General features: G+C 40.5%; 1 protein-coding gene across 5 annotated transcripts in view; it reads left to right on the forward strand.

The window, feature by feature from the left end:
- Positions 1 to 12,151, forward strand: part of axin2 (axin 2 (conductin, axil)) — a 54,725-nt gene extending 42,574 nt beyond the window's left edge. For all 5 annotated transcript variants that reach the window (XM_051717399.1, XM_051717398.1, XM_051717400.1 and 2 more), the window contains 9 exons: positions 1,053 to 1,193; positions 3,648 to 3,750; positions 5,053 to 5,193; positions 5,573 to 6,048; positions 6,165 to 6,332; positions 6,440 to 6,652; positions 6,752 to 6,832; positions 7,669 to 7,836; positions 10,806 to 12,151. In XM_051717399.1, the coding sequence (XP_051573359.1) occupies positions 1,053 to 1,193; positions 3,648 to 3,750; positions 5,053 to 5,193; positions 5,573 to 6,048; positions 6,165 to 6,332; positions 6,440 to 6,652; positions 6,752 to 6,832; positions 7,669 to 7,836; positions 10,806 to 10,932 (1,618 nt within the window). In that variant the 3' untranslated portion in view covers positions 10,933 to 12,151. The remainder of the gene's footprint in view (positions 1 to 1,052; positions 1,194 to 3,647; positions 3,751 to 5,052; positions 5,194 to 5,572; positions 6,049 to 6,164; positions 6,333 to 6,439; positions 6,653 to 6,751; positions 6,833 to 7,668; positions 7,837 to 10,805) is intronic.
- Positions 12,152 to 27,249: the final 15,098 nt, after the last annotated feature.

Raw genomic sequence — 27,249 nt, forward strand, 5'->3', positions numbered from 1 at the left:
AAAGGATCCACACTGGGACATTCATAACAAAATAAGGTACTTCAGATGTTTAAAAAAATTATACAGATAATAATATAAAAATAACGTCACACACATGTGATTATCAATCGTTTGATTACAACGTATTTTTCAGTTTAATCCAATTCAAAGTACTTACATACCCATGACTTGTTTCCAACTATCCGTGCTATCTGCAGTTTTCTTGAAAGTTACATTTAATATAGCGCTTTTCTGACACTAAACTCCAAGTGCTTTACACGACGCTGTTCAGAATGTTGGCGTTGTCGAGATGTTTCACATGGTTGAACTTCTCCCTGGTACTTTTAAATAGTAAATTCTCATGTAAATTTCAAATGGGTTGCATGCGCAACGATATCGAGGGAAGCCTGAATTAATTGCGCATGTGAGCCACTCTGCGTTTGTCACAAGAGCTCGCATTTTAAGGAGCGCCCGGTTGACGCACGCGCACTGATCCTGTCACTGGTCTGGAGCTTGCGTTTCACGGGAAGCCCGGTTGACGTGCTCACACTTATCCTGTCACTATTCTGGAGCTCGCGTTTCGTGAGAAGCTCGGTTGATGCGCGTGTACAGATAGCAGAGTGCAATTTGGCTTCACAGACCCTGTGCACATCCTTGTCTCACATGAAAAGCATATTTAGCGCTCATAAAGTGAGATGAATGTAATAAGGTTGCTTCATCACCTGACTGAAATGCATGGCTGACATGAATATTAAAATAAAGGTGCATCTTAAAAAATGTCTATATTGATATTTACGCATTGTATCGATAACATTGGATCGTTGGTTATTGGCTTGATGGATCGATCCAGATCGATGGATCGTTACACCCCTAATAGATTACACTTTTCACCATTGATTCCATTTCTGATGCATAAAGTTCTGCACAATTTTTTTTCTTTCTTGTTTTTCTCTTTCTTTCTGGTTTCACTAACAAAAATGTCACATTACAATGTAAAATGGGTTACAAATGTTGTTTCATGTTGACCACATCATGCCACCCACTAAAAACCAAAATGTTTGGTGTTCCTCTAGGTCCTACAGACGTGGCGATCCCACAAACCCCTACCATGTTACATCCGGTAATAGTTTTGTCCCCGCCACCAGTGCCAATGACAGCGAGGTCTCCAGTGATGCCATGACGGACGACTCCATGTCCATGACAGACAGCAGTGTGTAAGTGTCTCTTAGCATGTCTCTTTATTACCCTTTCTATATTGCCTACACTCTTGTCTCATTGTCCGTATTTCTTAGCTTAGTGTGCTTAGACAGCATTATTGGAAATAAGAGCACATTTTGAAGGCCCGCCAAATATTCGTGCCTATGATGCCCAAAATGCTATCTAGGTAGGCAGCTCACTACATCTTGAACCATGGCCACAGTGACTTCTGTAAATATTTTGATAAGTATCGCAAAGTGTGTTGGACAGTGCATCCATAGACTGTGGTCAAAGTCTAAAACTTTTTTCCTCTGGTTTTTAGCTGATGTTGGGTAAAATGTTGTTTGAGGCTTGTTTGGAGATGGTACACACTCTTCAGATGTTACCTTTGCATTTAAATATAAGCTGTCTTCAGTACATTGCTGGAGTCTTGAGGTTTGAACAGAGTGGACCCAAGAAAAGAACCCTCCGATAATGTGCTTCCTCTGCACCAATTGATGCATGTCTGCAAATTCTTCAACAGGAAATGACACTGGCCAGATTTTCCTCCTCTTTCGACCATGTTCTTGTGCTTCAGAGCTTTGATCTTACAGGGCTTTCTTTTTGCGCTTTGCACAATATTGTTGCCAAAGACATAGTCATTATTTATTGGTTTCGCTATTGTCCTGTGTGGGGGTTAACTTTCCATGTGGGCTATAAGACACTCTTTAAGGTGCTTTTGCAGTAAAGTAAAGGAATCTCGACTCGCATGGAGGTTTTGGACCGAGCCCACCAGGGCTAGAATATAGGGATCCGGTGTCAGCTAGGTTAGCCATTTCTGGAGCACAAGAGCAGGTCACCTGGGATTAGGGAGTTTGGGACCCCCCCCCAGACCCCTACATACACCACCCATTCAACCCCACCTCCGCCCGAAAGCAACCCTCCCCCTCTCTGTGTTTGCTGCAGAGCCAATTGTGCGAGTGCATAGCTAAGTGCAGAGAGTGAGAAATAATGTGCATGCTGGATGAAAGGCTTAACTGAATCGCTTTCAGCCCATTGTTAAGCTTAGAGGGATAAGAGGGTGGCTGGCTGCTTTGAAAATTACTTGCAAATGTGAATAGGAGATTCCCATAAAACAGGGCCAGCCTGTGACACCTCAAAGCTCCGGACGCAATGGGTGTGTGTGGACAGTGGGCTGATTGAACTGAAGATTAATATTTTGATAGTGCTGCACGCTTGGTTGGGTCTCTTTCTTTTGCAAAATGTGCAACAGCTTTTTGGGTGACTCGTCTTCGTACCAAACTCAAATCATCTCACATGACATCTCAAAGTATTCCAGTGCTTGGTATACAAAGTTGACCACATTAATTCAACCTCTCATGAGCTTTTAACACCTCAAAAGAGCAAGAAAAGTGAACACTAATCATTAAATTTTAATATTCTCAACTTTTATCAACACATTTCTTTCCAACATATTTTACCCATATTTAGCCATTGCACTTTTTATTTATCATTTGGATTTGTGTCACTTTGAAGTAGTATGGCAAAATATGGAATGAGAAAAACAGCAGCTCTGCTCTTTGTTTAGAAGCCGATTTGATTGGAATAGCTATGTTTTTATTTGAGTTAAAAGGCTCGGCATTAAATCAGAATCTGAATTCCAGATAAAGGGAGGGAGGGGAGGAGAAGTGGGGGAAATTTTGCTTATATATTATTTATGGATTTACTTGGACGCTAGGGAATGCCGCTGCGCTGACTTCAAACATTACCTTATCTTACAAACCAGCCTTTTGATGTGCGCAAGATCAGAGGCTGACTGCCGAGCGCTTGCCAAATGAAGATTGGAGCGACGGCTTTATGCGCATGACTGTGAGCTTTCAAAGACATGCTGGAAACTGCATTTGGGCTAGGGCATACACTTCAGAGTCAGAACATGGGAAAGGAAACTGGTCTGGCTTTAAAAAAAAAAGCAGAGCGGAGTATGAGAAATATCCAGCTTTAGAGGAAATAAAGGGGTGAGATTGAAGAGGTGGAGGTTTAGGAATGCTCTGCAGTGGATAAGATTGATTAGGAGTGTTTATGGAAACACAAGCCATCTTTTATCATAATTGGTAATGTGATATAGCAGAGTTTGTCAACATTTGTGTCGATGCCCTTTAGTTTCGGGTGCACCCCAGAGCGTCTGTGCTAGGCAAGAAAGACCTCGCTGTTACCAGCGCTCTGTAACACTAACGGCAATTCATGGAGGAAGATGAAGAACTTGGGGTCCTGGGTGCTGATGAAAGGACAAGTCATGGGGCTTGGGGTCTTTAGGTTGCACAGGGCTAGAAGACAACCCTTTCTGGGCCATCATTTTATACTGAGCATTGAATTATTTAACATTAGAATTGAGACTTTTGCTGTAGGTGCCAAAGTTGTGTGAATGACATGTAAGTCTGGAATCAACGGATAACCATCTCTCTCTCTCTCTCTCTGTGTGTGTGTCCTGATAGAGATGGCATCCCTCCCTACAAGCTGGGCAGTAAAAAACATCTACAGCGTGAGATGCAACGCAACATAAGGATGAATGGCCAAGTGTGCCTACCTCCATTCCCCGTAAGTGCCCTTCTTCTGAACTACACACACACTTCTGCAATCACCTCCGATTAAAGAGCATTACCCTCTCAAGGTTGTGGACAGTTGTGTTGTTTTGCTCTCTCTCAGATAATCACTCTTAATAAACTGCCACACCACACTAAATGAGTCTGTTTTATCCCGGGGCACCAAAATCAACTGTCTCTCTCTCTGAGAGTGCTTTGATCAGAGGATGAATGGGGCCGACTTCAAGGGAAGTGACAACTTCCAACAGAGTTGCACCCTTTTTATTCCTCCATCCCCCTCTCCCTTGCTTCCTCTTTAGCCCCCCTCTCCCCTAAAATAAAAAGAAAGGGAGAGATAGTTGGTTAATGTGTTTGGAGGGAGACTTTGGACAGACAACTTGCTAAATAAGTCAAGCAAATCTATGATTGCCCTTTTCTTGTCCCCTCAGCCATTCTTTCTGTCCTTTTCTTTTTCATTTTTTCCTCTTCTTGTCTCTTCTTATTTCATCTTTCTGTCTTATATTTAATCTTTCTCCCCCCTCCTCTCTTTCTTCTGGCTTCTAATGTCTCCCTTCTGATTTGGCAATGGCGTCTTCTCCCAGGACACATCTGCTTTTAGGCGGCAGGGGCCTGGAGCTGCCGCAAGTCTCGGCAGCAACCCATCTTCTCTCTTTCGTCTCTCTCTCTTCATCATCTTCTCAAAGAGATGAGAAGGACACAAAGAGGAAGTCGAATCAAGAAAGGCAGGGCACAAAATAATAATAAAAATAATAAGAAAGTGATAGAAAATCCTTGTGTGAGACGCACACACGGGGAAGGAGGATAATGTGGCGTCTGCCCGCCGTCATTGGGGGGGAATAAATTACCTCTGTGCTTCTGATCTCCCACCGCTTGACTCTTCTAGTGGCAGCACAAATCGCACCATCTTACTTTCTCTTCTTTTAATCCCCCTCTCTTTCCTTTTTTCCTTTGCCTCCCTCCTTTTTCCTCCTGTCGATATGTGACTTTTGCTAGATGTAAAGCCAGTGTCCCTGCCGCCCCTGGTGAGTGTTTGATATTTGACAAGGGCTCTTTGAAGCTGCCTGAATTCACAGGCCGGGCTGATGGCTTGGTTGCACTACAGAGGGAACAAGCCGAGGCTCCTTAGAGCGTGACCAAATGCTCATGCCGGCAGCAGCCCATGCCAGTGGTGTGGGCTGTGTGTTAGCATTTGTGTGTGTTGGGTGGGCAGTAGACTTGCTCTTAGGGCAGCTGTAGAAATCAACCTCTACTCTCCTTCCTGGCCTTTTTGCTAATCTGAATCTCTCTGGTTGTACAGAGGACGCGGCGGCCACCTAAGGAGATGACTCCCGTGGAGCCGGCAGCGTTTGCAGCACAACTGATTGCCAGACTGGAGCGGCTCAAACGAGAACAAGAGACAATGAGCTCTCTAGAGGAGAGACTGCAACAGATTCAGGAGGTTGGTATTACTGGAAGTCTCTCAAGCCCAATTTACAACTACTATTAACATCCATCTCAGAGGATCTGATAATTACATACTTATATAGTCCAAATGTTTTTGCAATCCATTCACTCCAACCACATTTGCAGGTAGCCAGAGATGCATGTGACCACATCGCAGTTGTTGTGTAAACTCTAATTCATGCTGATGCATCCCAGACAACAGCAAATGTTATGCATGTAGTCACAAAATCAGAAGCTCATAAATCCGATCATGAGTGGCCACAGGAGACGCATTTCAGATGCATCAGTTTTGGCTGTCCATTTGTTGCAAGTTTTCTTATATGTTTGCCAGTGTGCAAGTGTTTGTAAAATGGCATGTCTTTGTCTATTCCTAGGAGGAAGAGCGGGACGAGTCAGAAATGTCTGGCAGCATTGCGTCTCACTCTCTGTCTCTGCTCCCTCCTGGCTCCTGCGATGAGGACCCTCAGGCCATCCTTGATGAGCACCTCTCCCGAGTCCTCAAGACCCCTGGCTGTCAGTCTCCAGGCATGGTTCGGCATTCCCCACGCTCCCGCTCTCCGGAACATCGACCTCCTCCTCGAGGATGTCCCAGTGTCAGGTCCCAGTCAGGCTCCTTAAATGGATATGTGCCCGCCAAGACCTTCATTTCCAGACAGTCCTCCAAGCACATCCATCACCACTACATCCACCACCATGCTGGTCCCAAAAGCAAGGAGCAGATTGAGGCGGAGGCAACCCAGCGGGCGCAGTGCCTGTGTCACGGAACCTCCAAATGCTGCTCCGCTCCCTACATCCGCAGCCGGAGTCTGGGCAGGGACCAGTGTGGCAGCCCTTCAGAAGTGGCCTTGGGGTAAATTGCAGCTTGGTTTTTGTCTGTTTATTTTAAATGTCTCCTTGTTCTTTAAAAGTCTGGCATCCTATAGATGCTGTTTTATATAAACTATGCCTTTCTATTTCCACTATCAGGCATTCCAGCTCTTTATCCAAGCGTCTGTGTAAATCTGGAGAGGAGGTTAACACGGAAGGATTGGAGAGCAGTCTCTTACAACTGCCCACCGACAGTACAGATCGCTCTCAGAATGTCTGGCAGTGGATCCTGGAGAGTGGCAGACAGACAAAGCATAAGCCCCACAGGTCTGTCTTACAACTTTATGGCTGTAGCTTGATAATAATCCTAGTTCTGCAAAAATTCTGTCTTTGTGCAGTGTACTTGCATGGTATTAATTTGTTGGTCTCTGTAGCACTCAAAACGCAAAGAAGTCGCACTGTTTGGATTCCGCCCACACGCCCACCTGGGGAGGCGGCGGAAGTAGCGGGCATCTCCGTGCCCACCAGCCTGCTCACCCTTTCGTCCAAGACCCTGCCATGCCCCCTCTACCCCCTCCAAACACCCTGGCACAGCTTGAAGAGGCCCGTAGACGCCTGGAGGAAGTCTCCAAACCCCCAAAACAGAGGTTCGATTTCCATTCCATCCCTCTTTCAACACTCTGTGAAGTTTGAGTTAAAAAATGTCCTGTTTGAAGAAATATTGATTTGTTGGTGGGGTTTCACAGGCATTTAACATCAAACCTTCAAAGAGACAAGAGTCACCCAGTGCCTGTGCAGAACGGCAGTCCAACGCTTCAAACAGATGAGTATGTATCTCTCCTCATATTCGTTCTCAATACATGACACAAAAACAAAAGCATGCATGTGATACGACAGCCATCGGGTGCTTTGGAGCCTGCAGTCATTCTCCTCTTTCAGAAACCCTGGTGTCCTCCTTCTTGCTCTCTGGCCCAGGCCAGCATTTAAAGTCCAGAGCATTGGCCACCTGACAGCAAAACTTGCTTTATCATTTTTAATTGGCTAACCTTCAGCTCAGCAGCTGTCTAAGGTTAGGTGCCGCTTTCTGAAGTGCTGTTAGAGAGAGGAGAAAAAGGCCAATGAAGTGCATGAATGAGCTGACAGTGACTGTCCTTTATCTTTATCAATTGCTTCACTGATCTCTGACAGCATCACTTTAATAAAACAAATGCATTGCATATGAACAAGCTCTGTTGACTCAAATGTTGCTCTGGTTTTTTAGAGTCTCGTGAACTCAACTGAACCTAGTCCAGTATTCATGCAGGTTTTAAGACAATGTTAAATAGAACTGGCTTTGTTAACTTGATACATGTTCTAGGCCTTGTTGTGCACAATACATCATGCATGCTATACTAAAGATATATTTATTTTTTCATAATCTTTCATTAAAATGACTGGGCATAGGCTGAAAAAATAATATTAACCAATAATATCATAGCCTACTATTCATGATCCAATCAAATCCTGATAGATGAAATCAAGACTGAATATTGTTTCATTTAGAAATGTCACATTACAGAAGTTAAATGCATTTGTGAGTGAATGGCTTTTCAAGGCATAGTTAACATGTTCCTAAGTTGTGAATGTCTTTATGGATGTGCTCATCTCTGTTTTGTCTTTACAGATTGAAAGATCTAAAGAAGACGTCAGGTTGCCACAGTAGTTTGGGCTCAGAGACGGTGGTCACATACTTCTTCTGTGGTGAGGAGATCCCATACCGATGGATGATGAAAACGCACAGCCTCACGCTCGGGCACTTCAAGGAACAACTGCGGAAAAAAGGCAACTACAGGTAAACCTTCAATTCTGACACAAGAACTTCTGTTTAGTGGTTTGCTTTCTTTCAATTAGCATAAAATCCTCACAGAGTCGACGCTCTCAAAGGGTTTCATGTTTTTGTAGGATGTTTGATGTGTGTTTTTGACTCTGGTTGTGTTGGTCTCTATAAGACTGGGATGTTTACTGTAAGTTATTTACAATAGCAGCGAGTGTGGAGTTGAGGCGAGAGGAAAGAGAGAGGGGTGGGTGAACACAGAAAGAAAGAACGAGGGAATTTTAACTGCAGCCGTTTGGTCACATCTGGTATTGATTTCATCTTAAGGCACATTTAATAAGCAGCTCTTTGAAGCCCAGGCCTTTCATTTCATACACAAAGACTCACACACATTCTTCACCAATTGTATCAAGCTACGTTGCTCTAGTACACTTGAGTGTGTGTGTGTGTTTACATAAGACTATCAGTTTTTTTTTATGGATATTTCTCATTTATATCAAAGGCTCTCTTTGTCTTGGCCTCTTTGTTTGAATGGGGCATTGTCAGATGACCGCCACTGGTTTTCCTTGTGCTTGTTGTCTCCATAAAAGCCCATTGAAACACACTGGGAAAATTGAAGGACTTTCACTGGCAACTATGTTGGTTATAAGTTCTAACACCCCCCTGACCAAACTCTTCAAGGTTCCATGTCCCTCTAGATGAACTTTAATCTGTCTGGATAAAATTGTTAGTTGTCCGAGCCCTGTATTCTATATAAATATTGTCATATTAAGGAAACTCAAGTCATTTTTATTTGAATAGCGCTTTTCACAATACACATCGTTTCAAAGCAGCTTTACAGAAAATCATGCTGTAATGTCTTAATAGAAGTCTATTCCATGTGTGGAGGAGCCCTCTCGCACTGTGCACATTTCTGAGGAAAAGAGAATTCAAAGCTGATGGTTTTAATCGCAGAAAATGTGGGGAGTTGGGTCATTTCAACATGGCAGAAATTCAACAAAGAACAGTACTGCCAGAGTTGCCAGATGATATTGGTGCCAGATGTTACGGAGAGAAAATCTTGCCACATAAAACATGTTCCAATGGAAAGACTTCTTTCTCTATTTTTTTTCTTCCTCTCTCCCTCTTTTTTTTTTTTCTCGAGCAAATAAGAGCCATGCTGCCCGTTTAAAGATTTTGTGGAGGAGGATATGGCTTATTCTCCAGAAAAAAGGATAAAATGATGTGCCATGTCGCAGTATTCTAGTTTGTTCCTCGCTTATGAAGTTCAGCTTGGGCAGTGGGCAAACAACGAGTCGTTTCCGACATATCGAAAGAAGAATTGAAACGTTATGAGTCACGGTTATTTCTGTACGTGTTTTATGTGCATTGTTTCTACGTCTTGGTTGCATTAGCTCGTAAAAAGCAAACGTGCACTGCCATGCATGTTTTTAAGATGGGGCATTTTCCATTACAAAGCCAATTATTGAGGCAAACCTCTCCACTCCCTCCCCTCCTGCTGTTTTCTGTTCCTCTTGGAGGAGGTGCAGATCATTAGAGCATCAGAGATGGGCTGAGGTCATCAACCAAGGTCAAACACTAGATTAAGCTCAGACTCATCCCATCATACTGCAGTGAATAAAAAGTTTGTGTAGACTCCACGGCACCCAAAAATGTCAACCTTTGTAAAAGAGCCTCTTCATTTGACAAAGCTCCCAATTAGATGCAGGACCCATGGTGGCTGCCACGAGAGGGATGGGCGGTAGTATTTAAGAGACCCTCTAATTTAGGCTGTAGCACCCCTTTGGCCCCAAGTAGTGGACTGGACTGTAATATAGCACTAGTGTCTGTGTGTTTAAACTGTTAGGGTATTTAAAGTCAATATGTAACGTTCTCAGTGAAACAGGATATTCAACAAGAAAAACATGTAGAACGGGACTTAATTTTTTTAATCAGAAGCTGAATGGATTGGTGAAAAGTAGTGTGAAAGGTGGTTGGAGGAAAGGGATTGATAAGTGAGACCGCTTGTTGATGCCAGCCAAATAGGAAAGGTGTTTTAGAGGCGTAGGAAGATATTACATTTTTATGACAATTTATGAAGACAATATTTTCTTTGAAATAACAATAAGACCAGGAACATAGATTAAGAAAGTAAATAGGGTTCATTTTGATTTTAAAATTTGATTTCAAAACACCACATTTAATGAGCAGCACACGCTGTGCTTGTTGTAGATGACCGAAGAGAGCACACATTTACCGTAAAGTGCAAAGTGCCTGCATTCTTTGTATTTACATAATGAAATCGCAGTAGTTTGTGCTTTATTAATCACAATTTATTAATGGGCCATATAACCAACGTCTTCACTGGAAGTGTGAAACTGTCAAAAACAGAACTTCACGTCAAAATAAAGGTTCGATTCAAAATAAAAGCTTGATGAGAAAATGTTTGATATCGCAACAGAAATATATAACAACTTTTATAGTACAATGCTGTATTTTCTCTAATTATTATATTTAAGAAATATCTCACAAACATGAGTGCTGTTGTACTGAACAGAAGTTTTTATCAATGTTTTCACTTATGTATTGCTCTGTTGTGCAGCCTTTTTTTGACAAAAATAAGACAAATTTTGTGTTTTGGTTATGAAAATACAAAAACTTATTTCGTAGGGTCCTACTTCTAAAAAAAAAATGTAAGCTGTGTTCAGTTAAATAAGAAACTCTTCAAGGGAACATGCAGTTGTTTTAATTTATTATTTACATGGATACATTTAACTTTGTTGAATAGGCTAAAGGTGTATATAAGCATATAACCTTAGACCAAATAAATAAAATAAAATAGACCAAAATAGTAATGACATCACATAGATGTATTCAAATGGTTATCCAGTCTTTACTCGTTGGAAATGGAATGCAGTAATTTTATAGAGTTTGATGGCTGCTTTTATGCCATCAGCAGTTGTTTATCAAGTTTTATGAAGTTTAACCCTACATGTTCTCTCTTTCAGGTACTACTTCAAGAAGGCGAGTGATGAGTTTGAATGTGGCGCTGTGTTTGAGGAGGTCTGGGATGATTGCACCGTTCTGCCAATGTATGAGGGCAAAATCCTGGGCAAAGTGGAGAGAATGGACTAAACGAACCCAGATGTGGACTTACCCAGCACTAAAGAGTGGATAATCGATGTTTTTATATAAAAAGCTAAAGAAGTTTAAACATCCATAAGATGTTTGGCTCACCAAGCTATTGAAGGAATACTAGCCAATGAAGTACAGAGGAATCTAAACCAGCAATGCATCATGGAGTTGTTCATCTGGTCTGGAACACTAAGGAGAAACACTATGACCACTGAAGACTGTTTGTTTGTTTGTTTTGACTACAACACACCAATGGACTGCTGACCAATTGTTGATGTTTGTACGTGTGTCGGGTGCGAGAGCATTTGCCTGTGCATACAGACGTGCTCATATGTACACAAAGTTACAGTCTGCTTCTGTCACAAGTTAAAAAATTTTTATTGCTATTTATTAAACTGTCATTCCCTTTCTACCCATGTTCACATGATGGACAAGCTGCTTATATGTATGATTGGGAGATCTTTCCAATGTTACACATGCATGGACAGACCTCCAGAGTCACACCCCTTAACTCAAGGAACTGTGCCAGGAGTTTCTCCACTGGCCAATGAGAACGAGCCATGTACTGGACCAGCATGCTTCTCTGAGCCTCTCTACTGATCGGGTCGATAGTTCAACCATTATCACCCAGCCCAGATCGTGTGTTGCATCTTTAGTGCCTTTGGTTGACGATCCAGGCATTGCACAGGAACCAAAAGCCTTGTCCTGGAGCCAGTTCCCCCCAACTTTTCAAAGACAACCAAGAAATATGAAGTGATGTTATTTAAAACACTTCAAACTCTTCAGTTCAGCATGGTCTTCGAGATCAGAGGGTGTGTGGAAAGGGTTAATGTCCTGTATAAAAGTTGAACGGAAAGAGTGCAGAGCTCCAGGGCAAACTCTTGGAATGCACTGGCATGAGCGGATAAGAACATGCCGTTGCTAGTGTATTATACAGTACCTGTGCCTACATGGATACCATGCTGTGTGCTGCCCTGTTTCAGGGTGTGAATATTCCCTTGCTTTTCAGAAGGGTTTATGTTTAAAGTAATTTTTTATTATTTGAATATCTTGTAATCATGATATTATGTTTCTATGTTTTCCTCCCCCAAGGATTTATGTTCCACTTAAATGTAAATTATGCATTATATAGAGCTTCATTTTAAAGATGACTTGGTACTTTAATTATTGTAATTATAAAGAGATGTAGCCTTTATTAAAGTTATATTTTTTAAATGAATACCAGTGTGTTTGTCTGATTACAATGCACGTTTAATGAAAGAAATAGGAAATAAACACTTCCTTAAAGTGATTTTTGCAACTGTACCTTGAGGTAGTGAAATTTTCGACTTGTAGCATAAAGTCCACTTTTCAGCTACTTGAGGCCAAGAACTGCTTATTTACTGTTTAGGGGTTTGTTTATCTAAAATAGTTGATAATGCAGTAATATATTGGCCCAAAAACTAATTTAAAAGTAAATGATTGTACAGAAAACACAAAAGAAACATTTTGCCCAATAATGTAGGGAGGTTAGTCATACTATATTTTTTTCACCTTGTGAATATTTTTTCTTCACGTTGTGGTTCGAGGCTTATCAGTTCAGTACCTTTTAAACAATTTTGTTTCCCTGCGGACTGATTGAAAATAACTGCACTTAGATTTGGCATGGAAGTCGGCAACCTTTTTCACTAGACTGTCTGATGCAAAGACTACCATTTCCCTTTTTACATTTATGCATCTTGCAATTTATTTACTAAAGCAACTTGCAGAGCATTCAAGTTATATATTTGATCAGTTTGTATGTTTATTGGAAATCAAAACCATGACCTTCATGTTGCTAGCGCCACACTCTACCAGTTAAACTCAACAGCATATTGAGCTCTGAGACCAGTTTTTTCAACAGGAAGTTGGGTAAGTACTTGATGAATGTCAGTGCAGTGGTATCATAAAGAGACTCCCTGATTGGCTTTTAATCTCATCCATTAAAGTGCAGGCAGGGTTCCTGTCGGTTGGGGGTGAGAGTTGGGTCTGTGTGGCCGTTTGTACACCAGAGAAGTCTTTGTTCATGGATCATTCCTGTCAGCTCCCTCCAGGCCTGCCCCAGCACCTCCACGCTTAATTAAAATCTCACCCCCTGTAGCTGTGTCCATGAGAAACCAACTCCAAGTTGAAGGCCTTTCCCAGAAAACCCCTATTGCTTCCTCAAATGCTTTTCTCAAGCTTCACACCGGCCTATTAGGGGGGGATTCAGGTTGTTTTTGTTGCCATTTTGGCAGAGTGTGCTATCTGTTGCCAGAGATCTATGTGGGAATGGTTTTATCTGGCCTCCTTAGTTCGGTTTTTCAAGTGTTTGCCATAAAGTGGAAGGGAAGGGGGTTTAACTGTGATATGCTTTTCTTGAGCGCCTCTCCGAACTTGGACCAGGCACTGGCCTTTACCTCTGCCCTGGGAGACATGAGCTTTGCCAGGGCCAGGGCAGCTGGTTTTTCCTGGGGCTAATTGGAGGATTAGAATGCCCCTGGAAGCACCACTGCCCCAGCATGCTAAGAGACAATACTACAGCATAATGAACCACTTCAAACCCTGGTGAGAAATCCCAGCCATATTTGTTCCCATTATCAGCCTTTAATTTGCTCCCTCATAGAAAATTAATAAATGCACCAGTAATTTGGCCACAAGAGTCCTGTTTGCCTGCGCACACAAGCTCAGAGATAGCTTGGAGTGGTAAGTGCTCTCGGCACGTCTTGTGAGGAAGCATCCGTTTTTTTTTTTTCTTTGAATGGAATGCCAAACAGCCTGGCAGAGATCAGAGCATGCCTGACCCCTTGACTTGTCACTTCCCTTCTCCTAATTGTCCTTCATTCCAGCAAACTCTTTTTTAAAGTTTCCTGTGCTTTGTTCTTAAAACCATCTAGGAAACACTTATTTCCCCATACAGCTGTGACATTCCCAGTTAAACGCACCCGTAACAACATCCCACAAACCTTGTGATACTGTAGAGGTAATCACAGGTGCTGCCTGCTGCGGTAAGGAGAGTTTAACATTTACTGACTTTGACCCCCAGCCATTTAGGGCAGCGGTTGTGTCATGACCCAACAATGGGTCACAGGTCTGATCAGATAAGGCTTCAGACAGCAGGGAAAAACAATGCTAAATGTGCATAATAAAATGGAACTAACCATACAATCGTACATGGTAAGGGTAAGAAAATAAGGCTAATCAACTTTTAAAAGGGAGGAGAAAACATTTATCTTTTGTTGTTGATATCAAAGGCTGTGCATCCAATCAAGCTCTATGGTATTTTGGTGCAATTTCATCTGTCACTTGGTAGAAGCTCACCAAATTAGCCAGATGCCAACATGGACAGGTTGAATTACATTTCTTCATCTTCAAAAATCATGAACAAGTCTACTCAATGTTAAAGAAAATACACAGACTACATTAAATATTAGTTCACTTGTTCACTTACTGCCTGCCGAGAGCATGAAACAATCGAAATTCAGTTTTGTAAAATATAAACAATGTTGGCGGGTTCATGACTCAATGTCCAATGTAAAATGTGGGTCCTGAAGCAAAATCAGTTAAGAACGACTGCTGTAGAGATAATCGTCGGTGCCGTCTTTCACTGTAAGAAAAGTTTACCGTTGGCTGACTTCATCCCCTAATCGTTCAGACAACAGCGCAACGTCAGATTGATGATATCAGCACTCTGATTTCCCAAGGCACAAAGCGTAGCACGTGGGAGGCAACGCATGCAGTAACCATATCAGGCAGTGTGTGCCAGGGGCCCGCTCTGAGCAGCGCTAACTGTTTCATTCACTTTATTGTGTGGGGTGGTAATTGGCATTAAGCACTACTCTGGAGGCTTTAACCAGCTTCTGTGTGTGTGAAAGGGAGAGAAAGAGACAGCTAAAGCTGCCTTAGATCACTTTCCAGCCAACATTAGCTCGCATGGCAGGCCAGGGCCATTGTGCTATCTCGCTTTTGTTACTCTTAAAGAGAGGGGCTTCAAACCGGTTCTGCCAAAAAAATTGGTCTCTGTTGATAGATTTATTTGCCAGGTAAAAACGCAGAGGGCTGTGGAATAGAAGGGGGTAGGGGGAGGGTTAAGAGAGGTTTGGGATAAATTAGGAAAGGAAAAGAGTGGGACAGGGACTGAGACATGGGCATTTGCCAAGACAGACATCAAAGCGCTCCCTTGATGTTTATTTTGAATGGGCACTAATGGTTTCAGAAGGCAAAGAATTGCATCAGGAAGACTAAAAGAAAGAGCAAAAGACAGACAGACAGATGAACGGAGCCAGGCAGCTATTTAGAGGAACAGTTCACCCAAAAATGAAAACTCCAACCTGGTCTCATAGAATTACATTACTATCTACATATTTGCAAAATGATTTTTACATGGCTTGTTATACGTATAGCAGCAGTTTTCTGGTGAAATATACACCTTGATGCGCTACAACAACAATGACTTATATTCCCTTTCACACAAATCATTAGTAAAATGGCGGATTATGAGTTCATAAACACTAACTTTTCGCCCTATTCCTCACACATTGCTATCTTATGACATCTAAACACTTTTACTATAGCGTATGACTTGTAAGGCAATACATTTTAACATTTGCATAACATGACCAACTACATATACAAGCTTGTTCCAGTGTGATCAAATTGAGTCCTGAAGAGCATGCGAGTCGAAATGTGAGCCAAAAATGTATTAGAAGCTCCACAAAATGAAGTGGTTGCTTCAGCAATTGTGTTTTTCATCTAACATTTGCTTTTTATGACACTATTGGTTAAGTTTAGGTTTAAGGTTTAGGGTAGGGAGATAGAACTAGATAGAGCGTTCATTAACCTCAAAAACCTCATCTGTTCGAGAGAACACTTAACTCGCTTTTAGTGCCACACAGTGGACAATTCACCTCAAATCTGCCGCAATAGGTGTAATAAACTACTTTTTGTAAAAAATTTGTCATTTTGTAAAAAAAACTTTGCTATTGTCATGTAATTTTCATGAGATCAGGCTTAAAAATCCTGTCATCACCCTCATGTCATTCCAAACCCGCATGTTGTTGTTTTTTTCTGCTGAGAATGGTGCAGAATCTTCACATAGCTCATTTTCATATGCTACAACTTCACACAACACATCAACACACCATGGCATGCTTGATGTCATGACAGTAAACAGCACTGGTTCTCACAGGTCTTGTAGCCAAACATGGGTATGACATTTCAAATATCCCAAATGGACATAACATTTAATAATTTATTTATGTTTAGTTCATATTTTTTTCCTTCATGTTAATCAGTCTTTCAGTATTATCTATGTATTAGTTTTGTAAGAATCTTTTTTTAATAGTGATTAATTTGTGGACATGCTCGCGCACTCTGCTGATGACGAGATTTGGGTCAGGTCTGAGTGAAGCTAATTTTGGGCTTAAACGATAATGGATTTTTGGTACACACAGAAACCTGTTTAACAGTTGATGTTTTTTTTAAACCTTTTCTTTTGTTTAACTTTTAAACAAAATAACTTTCTAAATGTTTTTAAAATATGCTGAAAACAACGATATGGGTGCAACAGTCAAGACATCCGTTTAGCGCATGTTTACGTAGGAAAACAACTGAGAAACAGCACAGACAGACGCAAATATGTATTTGATGTGAACGGCCCCTTATTAACATTACACAACACTATTTCTCAAAGTTACCTCTCAGAAATAGCCTTTAGTTTTAATGGATTGTAAATAAATATCCACATCATCCAGCACTCTGTTTGTTCTCTGTGTTCTTAAGCATTGCAATACTGTTTTACTGAGTGAGAAACCATTCCAAATTATTCTGTTTGAGAGCAGTCAGAACAAATAGAACTAAATCACAAATTGATTGTCTGGCCCTCAATCTGAAATGTTTGGTTTTGACCTAAGCGTCTTCTTAAAACTTCAACGTAAATGCCCACTGTTATGATTGGCTAACATCATGAAGCCCCTCAGATTTAGCCATATTTGAAACTCAATTTGAAGAGAATGAACAAGCCCCTCAACATTATAAGCAAAATTTCAGGTTTTACACATAACACACATCCATCACATTGCATCTGAATATATTAAACTGTTCACTCGAGCACCATAAACTATTAAACAGTCATGGCATTTGAAATATTCATGAATGAAACGGTTTACTTTAGTTTTTGATCATGTCCAATTGTTTATAACTGCACCATTCTTCAATAACAGTTCATTCGCAAAGCTTGAAAATGATTATGACTGGATCACAAACAATCCACGCTGACATGAGCCGAAAAAAACGCACACACATAGTCCAAAGCACGGTGAAATGACGCACACACATACTGTAGGCGCACAGATGTTCACATCACCGGAAACGCACAGGATCAGTCAAAGACGTCCATCTAGTTCTTGTTTATATACACCAACAATTAAAAATATCGCAGATGTGCAAAAGAACAAGTCCATGAAGTGTTTTTGCTCAAACCAACAAGATGCAGCAGCTGAATGAAGAGAATGACATCTCATTTTCAGAGTTGTAACTTGACATCGCGTCTTTTAAAAGCAGCGAGATACATGACAGTGGTCAAAGAGTCTGTGTAGTTTATGTTTATATACAAAATAATAAAAAATAGTGCAGATGGGTCCCCTTTGGTGTTCAGTAGTTAGTCACATAACACCTGCTCTCTCGGACTAAGCCCCAGTGGGCGAGGCCAAGGGTGCGATGATGCGTGTTGTGGGATGTGTAAATAAAAATTAGCAATGTCTCGTGACATCACGAACAGACATCAGAAACTGAGACGTTTCAATAGGGTGGTAACTATTTTTATAGTACAGTTACCTCTTATATGTTTAAATATCAAGGAAAATGTGATACTCCATATCATGACCCCTTTAAACAGCTGACAGAAATATAGGACACACATCATGACTGCTGAAATATTCTCAGGGAATGTGTTTCTCAGTTTAGTTGGTGCACTCATGGTACACACAGTCCATACAGCAGCAAGCGCCACTGCACCATTGTGTTGGCACTCAATACAGGTTTTGTTTATACAATTTTCGTGAGACCACTAATTGTAAGCGCAATTTTTGAGCCAGCACAAAGTGCAAATGGGTGTGGGTGAGAGTGTTTGCACTACTGTGGGTGTAGGCGTGCAAACTGTGGGTGTATTGTATGAAAATGAAGTGGCGCAAAGCGCAAATTGCTATTTTCCTAAAAATTTTATCGTTGCGCTTAGATGTTTCAATACCACCTCTTAACTCAGCGCAAAGTCCAAATTCATTTCCTGCATTTGCAGTTTGGAGATTTCACCAGCAGGTGGTAATAAAGTCCAAATAAAATGTCCAAATTCTGAAAGTACAGATCATCAAATAATGTCCTTGACGATTGCTGTTGAAGCCATTTGTTGAAACAAAAAATTATGAGATTTGTGTTACATTTTCAAGAGGTCATGTTTTATTTTTTCAATTATTATTATTATTATTTTTATTGTTATGTTTAAGTGACTGGCTCATTGCAAAAGGGGCCAGTGAAAGAAGAAGTGAGAAATTTTTTGGGATTTGGTATGATTTTGTTTTTACCATAATATAATCGTTATTTTGATTATATTTTTGTTTCGTTTGAAGTATAATTTGAATTTAGAAATAATTTAGTTTCAATAAATGAATTACATTTTTCAAAATCAATGTTGACTGGTAGAAATGAAGTGCGTGCTGGCACAATCACTGTTAATACTAGCCTGATTTGTGTACCAGTAGATGACAATGATTAATAATACTTACATTCTGTGTAATATCCTGAACCACATTTTCCATGCATATAAAATGAACATGTCCCATTTAACAAAGGATGCACAAAATAATGTAAATCCATATTTTTATTCTATTAATTCATTGCATACAGTCCATTTACACAACCAACTTATGAGTGTACTATTTTTGTTTATATCGCTGGAGTTTGTCAGCGAATTGAACTGTATAACAGGACGGAGACGGTGCCGGAGAAGAACCTCCATTGACACAATTAGCGCCTTGCACGCTCGATTTCGCCAAACCCACTTGCTCCTACACTTAGCGCACGCTTGCACAAAAATGCCAACACTTCATGGCCATGCCCATTGACTTTGCGCTTATGAGTTAAGGCATTGCACTGCGCTTAATGCTTGCATGCTTAAAATAGGGCCCAAAGTGAATAATGACAGAAGTCATTTAATTTTTGAATGAACTATTCCTTTAAGCTGATAAAAAAGCAGCAGAAAGCATACCACGCTGCCGCAGTCTCTCTGTGAGCGCAGACGATAGGTGACTCTAGATCGTGTCATGTCTGCACTCGCTGCAGCGCCTCACTTCAATCCCCTCATGATGTTTTGCTTCATTTTGTTTGAGGTGGGGCAGATAAATTGTGTGTGACCGCTTCAGGCAAGACTTTAATGTCATATCACCTTTAAAACTCATCCAAAATCTCTTAGCTTTTCTGCTAAGCCTGAATACCCTACTGAATCCAGATCTATTCTATTTTTCAGATCTATTTTTCAATCTTTTCCTCTTAATTTATAATAATAAAAATGTTTGTTTTACATTTGTAATTCAGTTTTAAAATGTGTAAAATGTCATAACTTTTGTCAGTCCAGTCAAATAATGAATATAAAAAAGAGGTATATATTCGTGGCTGTAACTACAGTACATCCATTTAATTGGAAATGGATGGTGCTCTGGTTGTAGACTGCTCATTTTGGCAAATGTAGTAGGTCTTCCAGTTATTCTATGCATACAGAAAATATCCATACTATGCACAGTATATACACCGGTCAGCCACAACATTAAAACCACCTGCCAAAATATTGTGTAGGTCCTCCTCGTGCCACCAAAACAGTGCCGACCCGCATCTCAGAGCAGCATTCTGAGATGCTATTCTTCTCACCACAATTGTACAGAGCGGTTATCTGAGTTCCTGTAGACTTTGTTAGTTCGAACCAGTCTGGCTATTCTCCGTTAACCTCTCTCATCAACAGCAGAATTTACTCCGAATGGTGCCAAAAACAAAAAACATCCAGTGAGCAGCAGTTCTGTGGACGGAAATGCCTTGTTGATGAGGGAGGTCAACGGAGAATGGCCAGACTGGTTTGAAATGACAAAGTCTGCGGTAACTCAGATAACCGCTCTGTACAAATGTGGTGAGAAGAATAGCATCTCAGAATGCTATTCTGAGATGCAGGTTATTGCTGTTTTGGTGGCACGAGGGGAACCTACACAATATTAGGCAGGTGGTTTTAATGTTGTGGCTGATCGGTGTATGCTATATTCACATTACACTTTCCATTAATGTTCTCTTTGTAAAGGTATTATAAAGTTGTTTATCAATTACTAATAATGAATTCAAAAATTCATTATAAATCATTAGTATGCTTTTAAAGTTGCATAAAAAGGGTGATTTTCAGGCAATACCTGCCAAATAGTTACCCATTTTACCTCATGTTATACATGCTTGATAATACTTATTCAAAATTAGTACCCCATTAAAATGTTTATGTCATTAAGACATATTGATAGGATATTGGTCTTGGCAGACTAGATCTGCTACACTGTTGTTGCAGAGCAAGTACGGAGAATTGCTATTACTAGAACATACACAGACATGCTGCATCAAGCATGTATGACATGCTGCTGCACAATTACACATAAATACAATCCCCCCAACAAGCAGATCCACCGCAAAGACTTGTGCACTGCTGCTGCACAGAAGAACCATGTGCACAGAGTGTATGCTAGATAGGTGTGCTTTGGCCTGCTTGGCCAAATGGCATAGCACTAATGATCTAAATCTCTGTCGAGTCATATCACATGTGAGCGAGCTGACTGGCAAACAGATAGTAGATAGAAAGTTCAAAGAACCTATCAGCTTGCACCTGAGCTTAGTCATTGTTACCCTATATACTGCAGAAATAGTAAGGGAAGTATGCTTGTATGCAATTTGAATGCAGTTGGATAGTTCAACTGGTAGAGCATGGACCTAGCAACACCAGTGTCATGGGTTTGATTCCCAGCAAACACACAAACTGATTAAATGTGTACTTTGAATGCACTGTAAGTCAAATTTAGATAAAAGTGTCTGCCAAATAAAAAAATAAATAAAAAAATGCAATTCTGAATGAAGCCTCTCACTATATGATCTGTGGCACTTTGCCCTAAATATGTTCAAATCATTCCATTGTTTGATAATTAAAAATAATAATAATAATTTGAATTACTAATCACACATTTTTATTTTACAAGTTTTTTTTTATTTTTATTATTATTATTATTACTTATTTCAGTGGTCCATTTCTTTTTGTGAGCAACCCAAAGCTCTAAAGCTACTAGCGCTAACAAGAAGCAAATCCCTCCCTAAAACCTGTCTTTTGGAGCCCCACACACATCCTTCCTGCTTGAGTGGATGCTTCAGAACACTTTTTATACTGCCTTTTATACTGAAAGGTCATCACCATATTGTTAAAATACCACTTTCTGCACTTTCATCATGAAAGGTCACAGCATATACCTGAAGGGCCCCTTAGAGTCTTTAAAGGTAAGCGACTGCACTAGCTGCCTTTGTCGAGTCAAGCGCTCCCTTGAGCAAGTCTTTATTCTTTCAGGATTTTTCGATAAAGCTGTCCTTATATCACCTTAAATAACTGGGTTTGAGGTGGACATCCATGGACCAACATGTTTATATGCAAACAAACATAATGTGAACATACAGGCTCATATGTTTCATGCTATCCCTGGCTAGTCTTTTTTTTTTATGGAAATCTCAATACTACCTGGGCAAATTTAGTAAGAAAGCCTATGTGCTCTCTTTAAGTCAAAAATAGAGAGCATTTATATGTCTTAGGTCAATGTTGGTGTGTCAACATTAATGTCATAAAATCTGCGTTACAATCTGATGTTTGTTCTACATTTTACTTTTTTTTTCTTTTTTGTAATTAACATTTTTTATTGATTCTTACAATAAATAAAGAAAAGCAAAACATATATACATGTAATCAACATTTAAACCCCACAACCACCCCTCCCAATCCCCAACCCCACCCTGACCCCCAACAAACATCCCTGTGGTCACACGAGACCACACACAAAAACGCAAACAAACACACAAACAAAATATACATATATATAACAATCACACACATTTATACCTCCACCTCTCTCTCCACCCCAGCCCCTGAGAGCCCTCCAAAAACTCCAAATAGTTGCCCCATTTCTCAACAAACAAATCCAATTTACCCAAATGACACCTCCTCAAAAGCCGCCACCCTCCCCATCTCCGTGCACCACTCCCAAAATGGGGGCAACCCAGCTGACCTCCAACCCCTCAAAATAATCTGCCTGGTGATAATCACACTGGTCAGAACCCAACTCTCTATGTGTCTATTCCCCACATCGATGACTGCCCCATTGCCCAAAACACAGAGTCTGAGGCAAAACGAAACCCGAGTGCCTAATACATCACACACAAAACTCTGAACCTTCAACCAGAATTCCTGGATCTCAACACACCACCAAAAAACATGGGCCGTGTCTCCATCCTCCAACTGGCATCACCAGCAGGTGGGTGTGTCTTTAAGACCAAGCCTATACAATCTAGAGGGGGTCCAATAAAATCTGTGTAAAATCTTGAATTGCATAAGGCACACCCTTGCATCTCTAGATGCAGACGATGTTTTTTAGAATCCTAGCCCACACTCCCTCCTCCAATACCAAGTTTATATCTTTCTCCCATAATCTCTTGATAGAAGTTAAAGCTCCAACCCCAGACTCTGAATTATTATAAAACTGAGAACTGGGAATCCCAAAATGTTGAACCAAATTTTCAAAAGATCACAACACTCTGACCAGCAGAAAGGGGACTTATTAATACGTAATTTTGGGTTCTGCCATGTGCTCGAGGCAACATTTAAATAAATGTCCAAATTAAACACTCCGGACACTTTTGTCCATACCGAGTGCAAATGCGAGATAACGGGGTGTAACTTAACTTCTCCGATTAGTTTGATAGAAAGGCTTTGCAATGGCGAAATAGGGGCAAGAACTTCCTGTTCAATACAAAAAACTTTCAGGTGGAAGCGACAAATAAGCCAAATGTCTGAGACGGAATGCATAATAATAAAACAAAATCTTGGGTAGGCCTAGCCCACCTTTGTCAGTCGGCCTATGTAACATATTGAAATGTAATCTGGGACGCTTACCATTCCAAATGAAGGAATTTGCTATGCTATCTAATTGCTTGAAATAAGAGAGGGGGACATCTACAGGCAGAGATTGTAGCAGGTAGTTGAATTTTGGAATACCCATCCAGAGTAAAATAATCTGAAATGAATCCATTTGTTTGTACCGCCGCTACCGGGTGTCTATAAAGTAACTTAATCCATCCAATAAAAGGATTTCCGAACCCGTATATTTCCAAAATCTTAAAAAGATAATCCCATTCTACCATATCAAACGCCTTTGCTGAGTCAAGAGATATGGCAGCGGAGTCTGATCATTCGCCACTGACCACATGATATTGATGAAACTCCTATTGTTATCAAAAGAGCTGCGGCCCTGAATAAACCCCACCTGATCCATATGTATAAGAAATGTCATAACTTTGCTTAATCGGTTAGCCAGAATTTTTGACAATATTTTAACGTCTAGCTTAACGTTTAGCTGGATCAGGGAAATTGGACGGTAAATCTTACACTCGCTTGGATCTTTCTCCTTTTTAAGAATCAGACTGATCTGGGTTTGTGTCATGGTTGGTGGAAGCTTTCCATTCTTTAATGATTCCATATAAACTTCTAACAATAGTGGAGCCAGTTCCATAACATAAGATCTAAAAAATTCAGCGGCAAATCCATCTGGCCCCGGAGACTTGCCTGTAGGCAAGGCCTTAATTACCTCGCCAAGCTCCTCCAAGTTTATATCAGAATCAGGATTATTTTTTTGTTCATTCGTCAGTTTAGGGAGTTCTAATGGTTCCACAAAGTTTCTAATATCTTCATCAGTAGATGAAGATGTGGAACTATAAAGATCAAGATAGAATTCTTTAAAAGCATTATTAATATCAATGGCTGAGGTATATATTTCACCACCAGCAGATTTCACTGAGGGAATGGTAGAAAAAGACTCTCTCTGCTTTATATATCTAGCCAAAAGCTTCCCTGCTTTGTCCCCCGACTCAAAGTATGACTGTCTTGCCCTTAATAGCCAAAACTCCACCTTCTGTGACAAAATAGTATTATATCTGTATTTCAATCGTGTCAATTCTCTGAGGCCATCAGACGATATTCGGCTCTTCAGCTCTGCCTCTGTACTCCACGAGTTCTCGTGCTTTGGATTTTTTGATGAATGAGGCATACTGTATGATCCAACCCCTAAGAACCACCTTAAGGGCCTCCCGAGCCACGCCCACAGAGGATACTGAGAACCAGTTGGTCTCCATATAAACACTGATTTCAGCCTTTAACATTTGTTGGAATTCAGGATTTTGCCAAAGGGATACATTAAAGTACCAACTATATTATTTATTTTTCTCTGAATGTGGCAACACCTCTAAACTCACCAGGGCGTGATCTAAGATAAGATGTTTCCAATTGAGCAATACACAACAGATGAAATGAGGGACTTATTTATATATATATATATATATATATATATATATATATATATATATATATATATATATATATAAATAAAAAATAAAAAAATCAATTATAGAATAAATCTCATGGACTGATGAAAAAAATGTATAGTCCCTACCAGATGGGTTAAAAAGTCTCCAAATATCTGTAAGACCAAAATTTTTACACATCCTGTTAAGCGTCAATGTTGCTCTACGGGGCTTACACACTTTTGCATCACTATGATCAAGGATTAAGTCCATCAAAAGTTTAAATTCTCCTCCCAATATTATATCATGAGGGGTGATATAACATCCCTTGAAGATCAATAAAAAAGCCATGATCATCAGCGTTAGGTGTGTAAATATTAGCCAAAATCAACCTAAATGCCACTGAATTTCTTCTAAAACAATAATGACTCTTCCTAATTTATCTTTAATCTGTTTGAGACATTTGAATTGTAGATGTTTACTTATCAATGTAATGACTCCCCTACTCTTGTTTGAGCCAGCACTAAAGAAAACATGTCCACCCCATATCTTCACAAATTTTTCAGCTTCCTGCGGGGAAAGAACATTTCTTACATTTAAGAAAAGAAATAACCTTCCTTCTTTTTATAGGGTGCCCCAACCCATTCACATTCCACGTGGAGAGAGACAATCTGCTCATATTAATATTTGACATTTTGACATATTAGAAAAAATAGATTGTGTGTCAAAAATAACATTATAAAACCGCATTCCAACACTGGTGCAACAATCAACCCCCGAACTTCCCCCAGAAAAAAAAAAGAAAATAGAAAAAAGAAAAACATGCGCATTAACCCCGCACATGACGGCGCCAACTGGCGTCCATACCTCTAAACTCAAACAGTCCATGTATGCCTACGAGAGTCCCCGCTACAACTTTGCTGTCGGATTGCTCAAGTCCAGTGCTTCTATACAAATTTTGTGACAACTTACATAACAGAAAATAATCTATAAAGCAAACTCCAGCTGCTAGGCAGAACCAACACAAAAAGAAATAAAAAAGGAGCTCAGTTTCCTCGGACAGTCAAGAGCATGTTCAGTGAGTCAGGCCCACTCGGCTGTTACATGAGTAGAACAAATGCCCTAATCACTCCAATGTTTGCAAGAAATATTCCACAAAACAAACTCCATCCAATAGGAGGCATAAGCACAAAAAATGTGCAGATTCATCCACAAACTGTCCCGAGGAGTGTTATTCCACAAAACAAACTCCAGCCACTAGGCGGAACCAACACAAAAAGAAAAGTGCTCAGTTTCCTCGGACAGTCAAGTGAATGTTCAGTGAGACAGGCCCACTCGGCTGCATCGAGAGCATTACACAATAACTTACTCATTCCATTGACTTTATAAAAGACATCGCTTGCTGTGGGCATGTAAATATTTTCCGGCCATCCTTAATATTAATTCTCAATTTGGCCGGGAACATCAGTGCAAAAGCGACCTTCCACTGATGTAAGAGTTTCTTGCATTCCTTGAATCGATCACGTTTCTCTCTTGTCGAATTCGCAAAGTCTGGGAACAAGAAAATGCTATGGATTTTCCAAGAAAGCTTCCTTTACTCCTTGCCTCACGTAACACAAGATCTTTTTCAGATGATCTCAGAAATTTGGCCAGAATTGATCGGGGCCTGTCTCTCTCCACGGATCTCTGAGCCGGAACTCTGTGACCAGCTTATGGCCTGTTATGCCAAGCAGACTCGGGAAGAGCTCATCTAGGAATTTCACCATATCTCTGCCTTTTTCGTCCTCAGGAATTCCAACAATTCGGACGTTGTTTCACCGGTTACGATTCTCAAGGTCTTCCAACTTTTCCCAAATGCGCTCCAAATCCACCTTGGTTGCTAATGGGTTAGCAGCTAATTCCCTCTCCGATGACTCCAGATAATCGATCCGTTTCTCAACATCTGCAACTCTTGTAACCAACTCAGTGAATTTCGTCTCCATGGCAGTGATCGATCGACGTATTACAGCAAGATTCTCCAAGTCAGCAATGACCTTCGTTAGCATTGACATGTTCGATAGTTGATGCCGAATCTCTTTCACCTCACTGGCCAAATTGAGTCCCTGGTCCGAGGCCTGCTGCTCAGGGGCTTCATCTTGAGCACATATGTGTCTTTTAATGTCTCCAGAGCCCGAGGATTTTGAATTCTTTGACATATTGTCTTCAAATCTCACCGGTTTATGACACAAAAAGCATTAAAACTAGCAAAGTGCGCAAAGTTCGCCATTCACACATCCGAACCCCGCATGGCACCGCGTATCTCTGTTCTACATCAAAATTGAATCCTGAGCTAATGCTGAAACAACAATAAAATTTCGATCTCAACCAAAATGACACTTGGGATGAAAGATCAACATTGTATCAATGTCGCCTTATTATCTTGGAAGATTTCCTGGACTGTTCTCTTGGCCATTTTTGAAGGATGAAAACTTGCATTACCTTATCATGTTAAGTAATTCTAAGTATGACTCAATATGACACAATTTATCTATTTGGGATGGTGAGGTGGGGGAATATAAGAGGGATATTTCTTTTACAAATCCACTTTTATTCTTTCTTATACACAATTTCACAATAAAAAAAAAAAAAAATAAAAAAATAAAAACAGAGTAGTGATTAAAGCTCAGGGCTGGTAACAAGAAGATTGCTGATTTGATG

This window comes from Myxocyprinus asiaticus, chromosome 14 (genome assembly GCF_019703515.2).
Source record: "Myxocyprinus asiaticus isolate MX2 ecotype Aquarium Trade chromosome 14, UBuf_Myxa_2, whole genome shotgun sequence".
NCBI lineage: Eukaryota > Metazoa > Chordata > Actinopteri > Cypriniformes > Catostomidae > Myxocyprinus > Myxocyprinus asiaticus.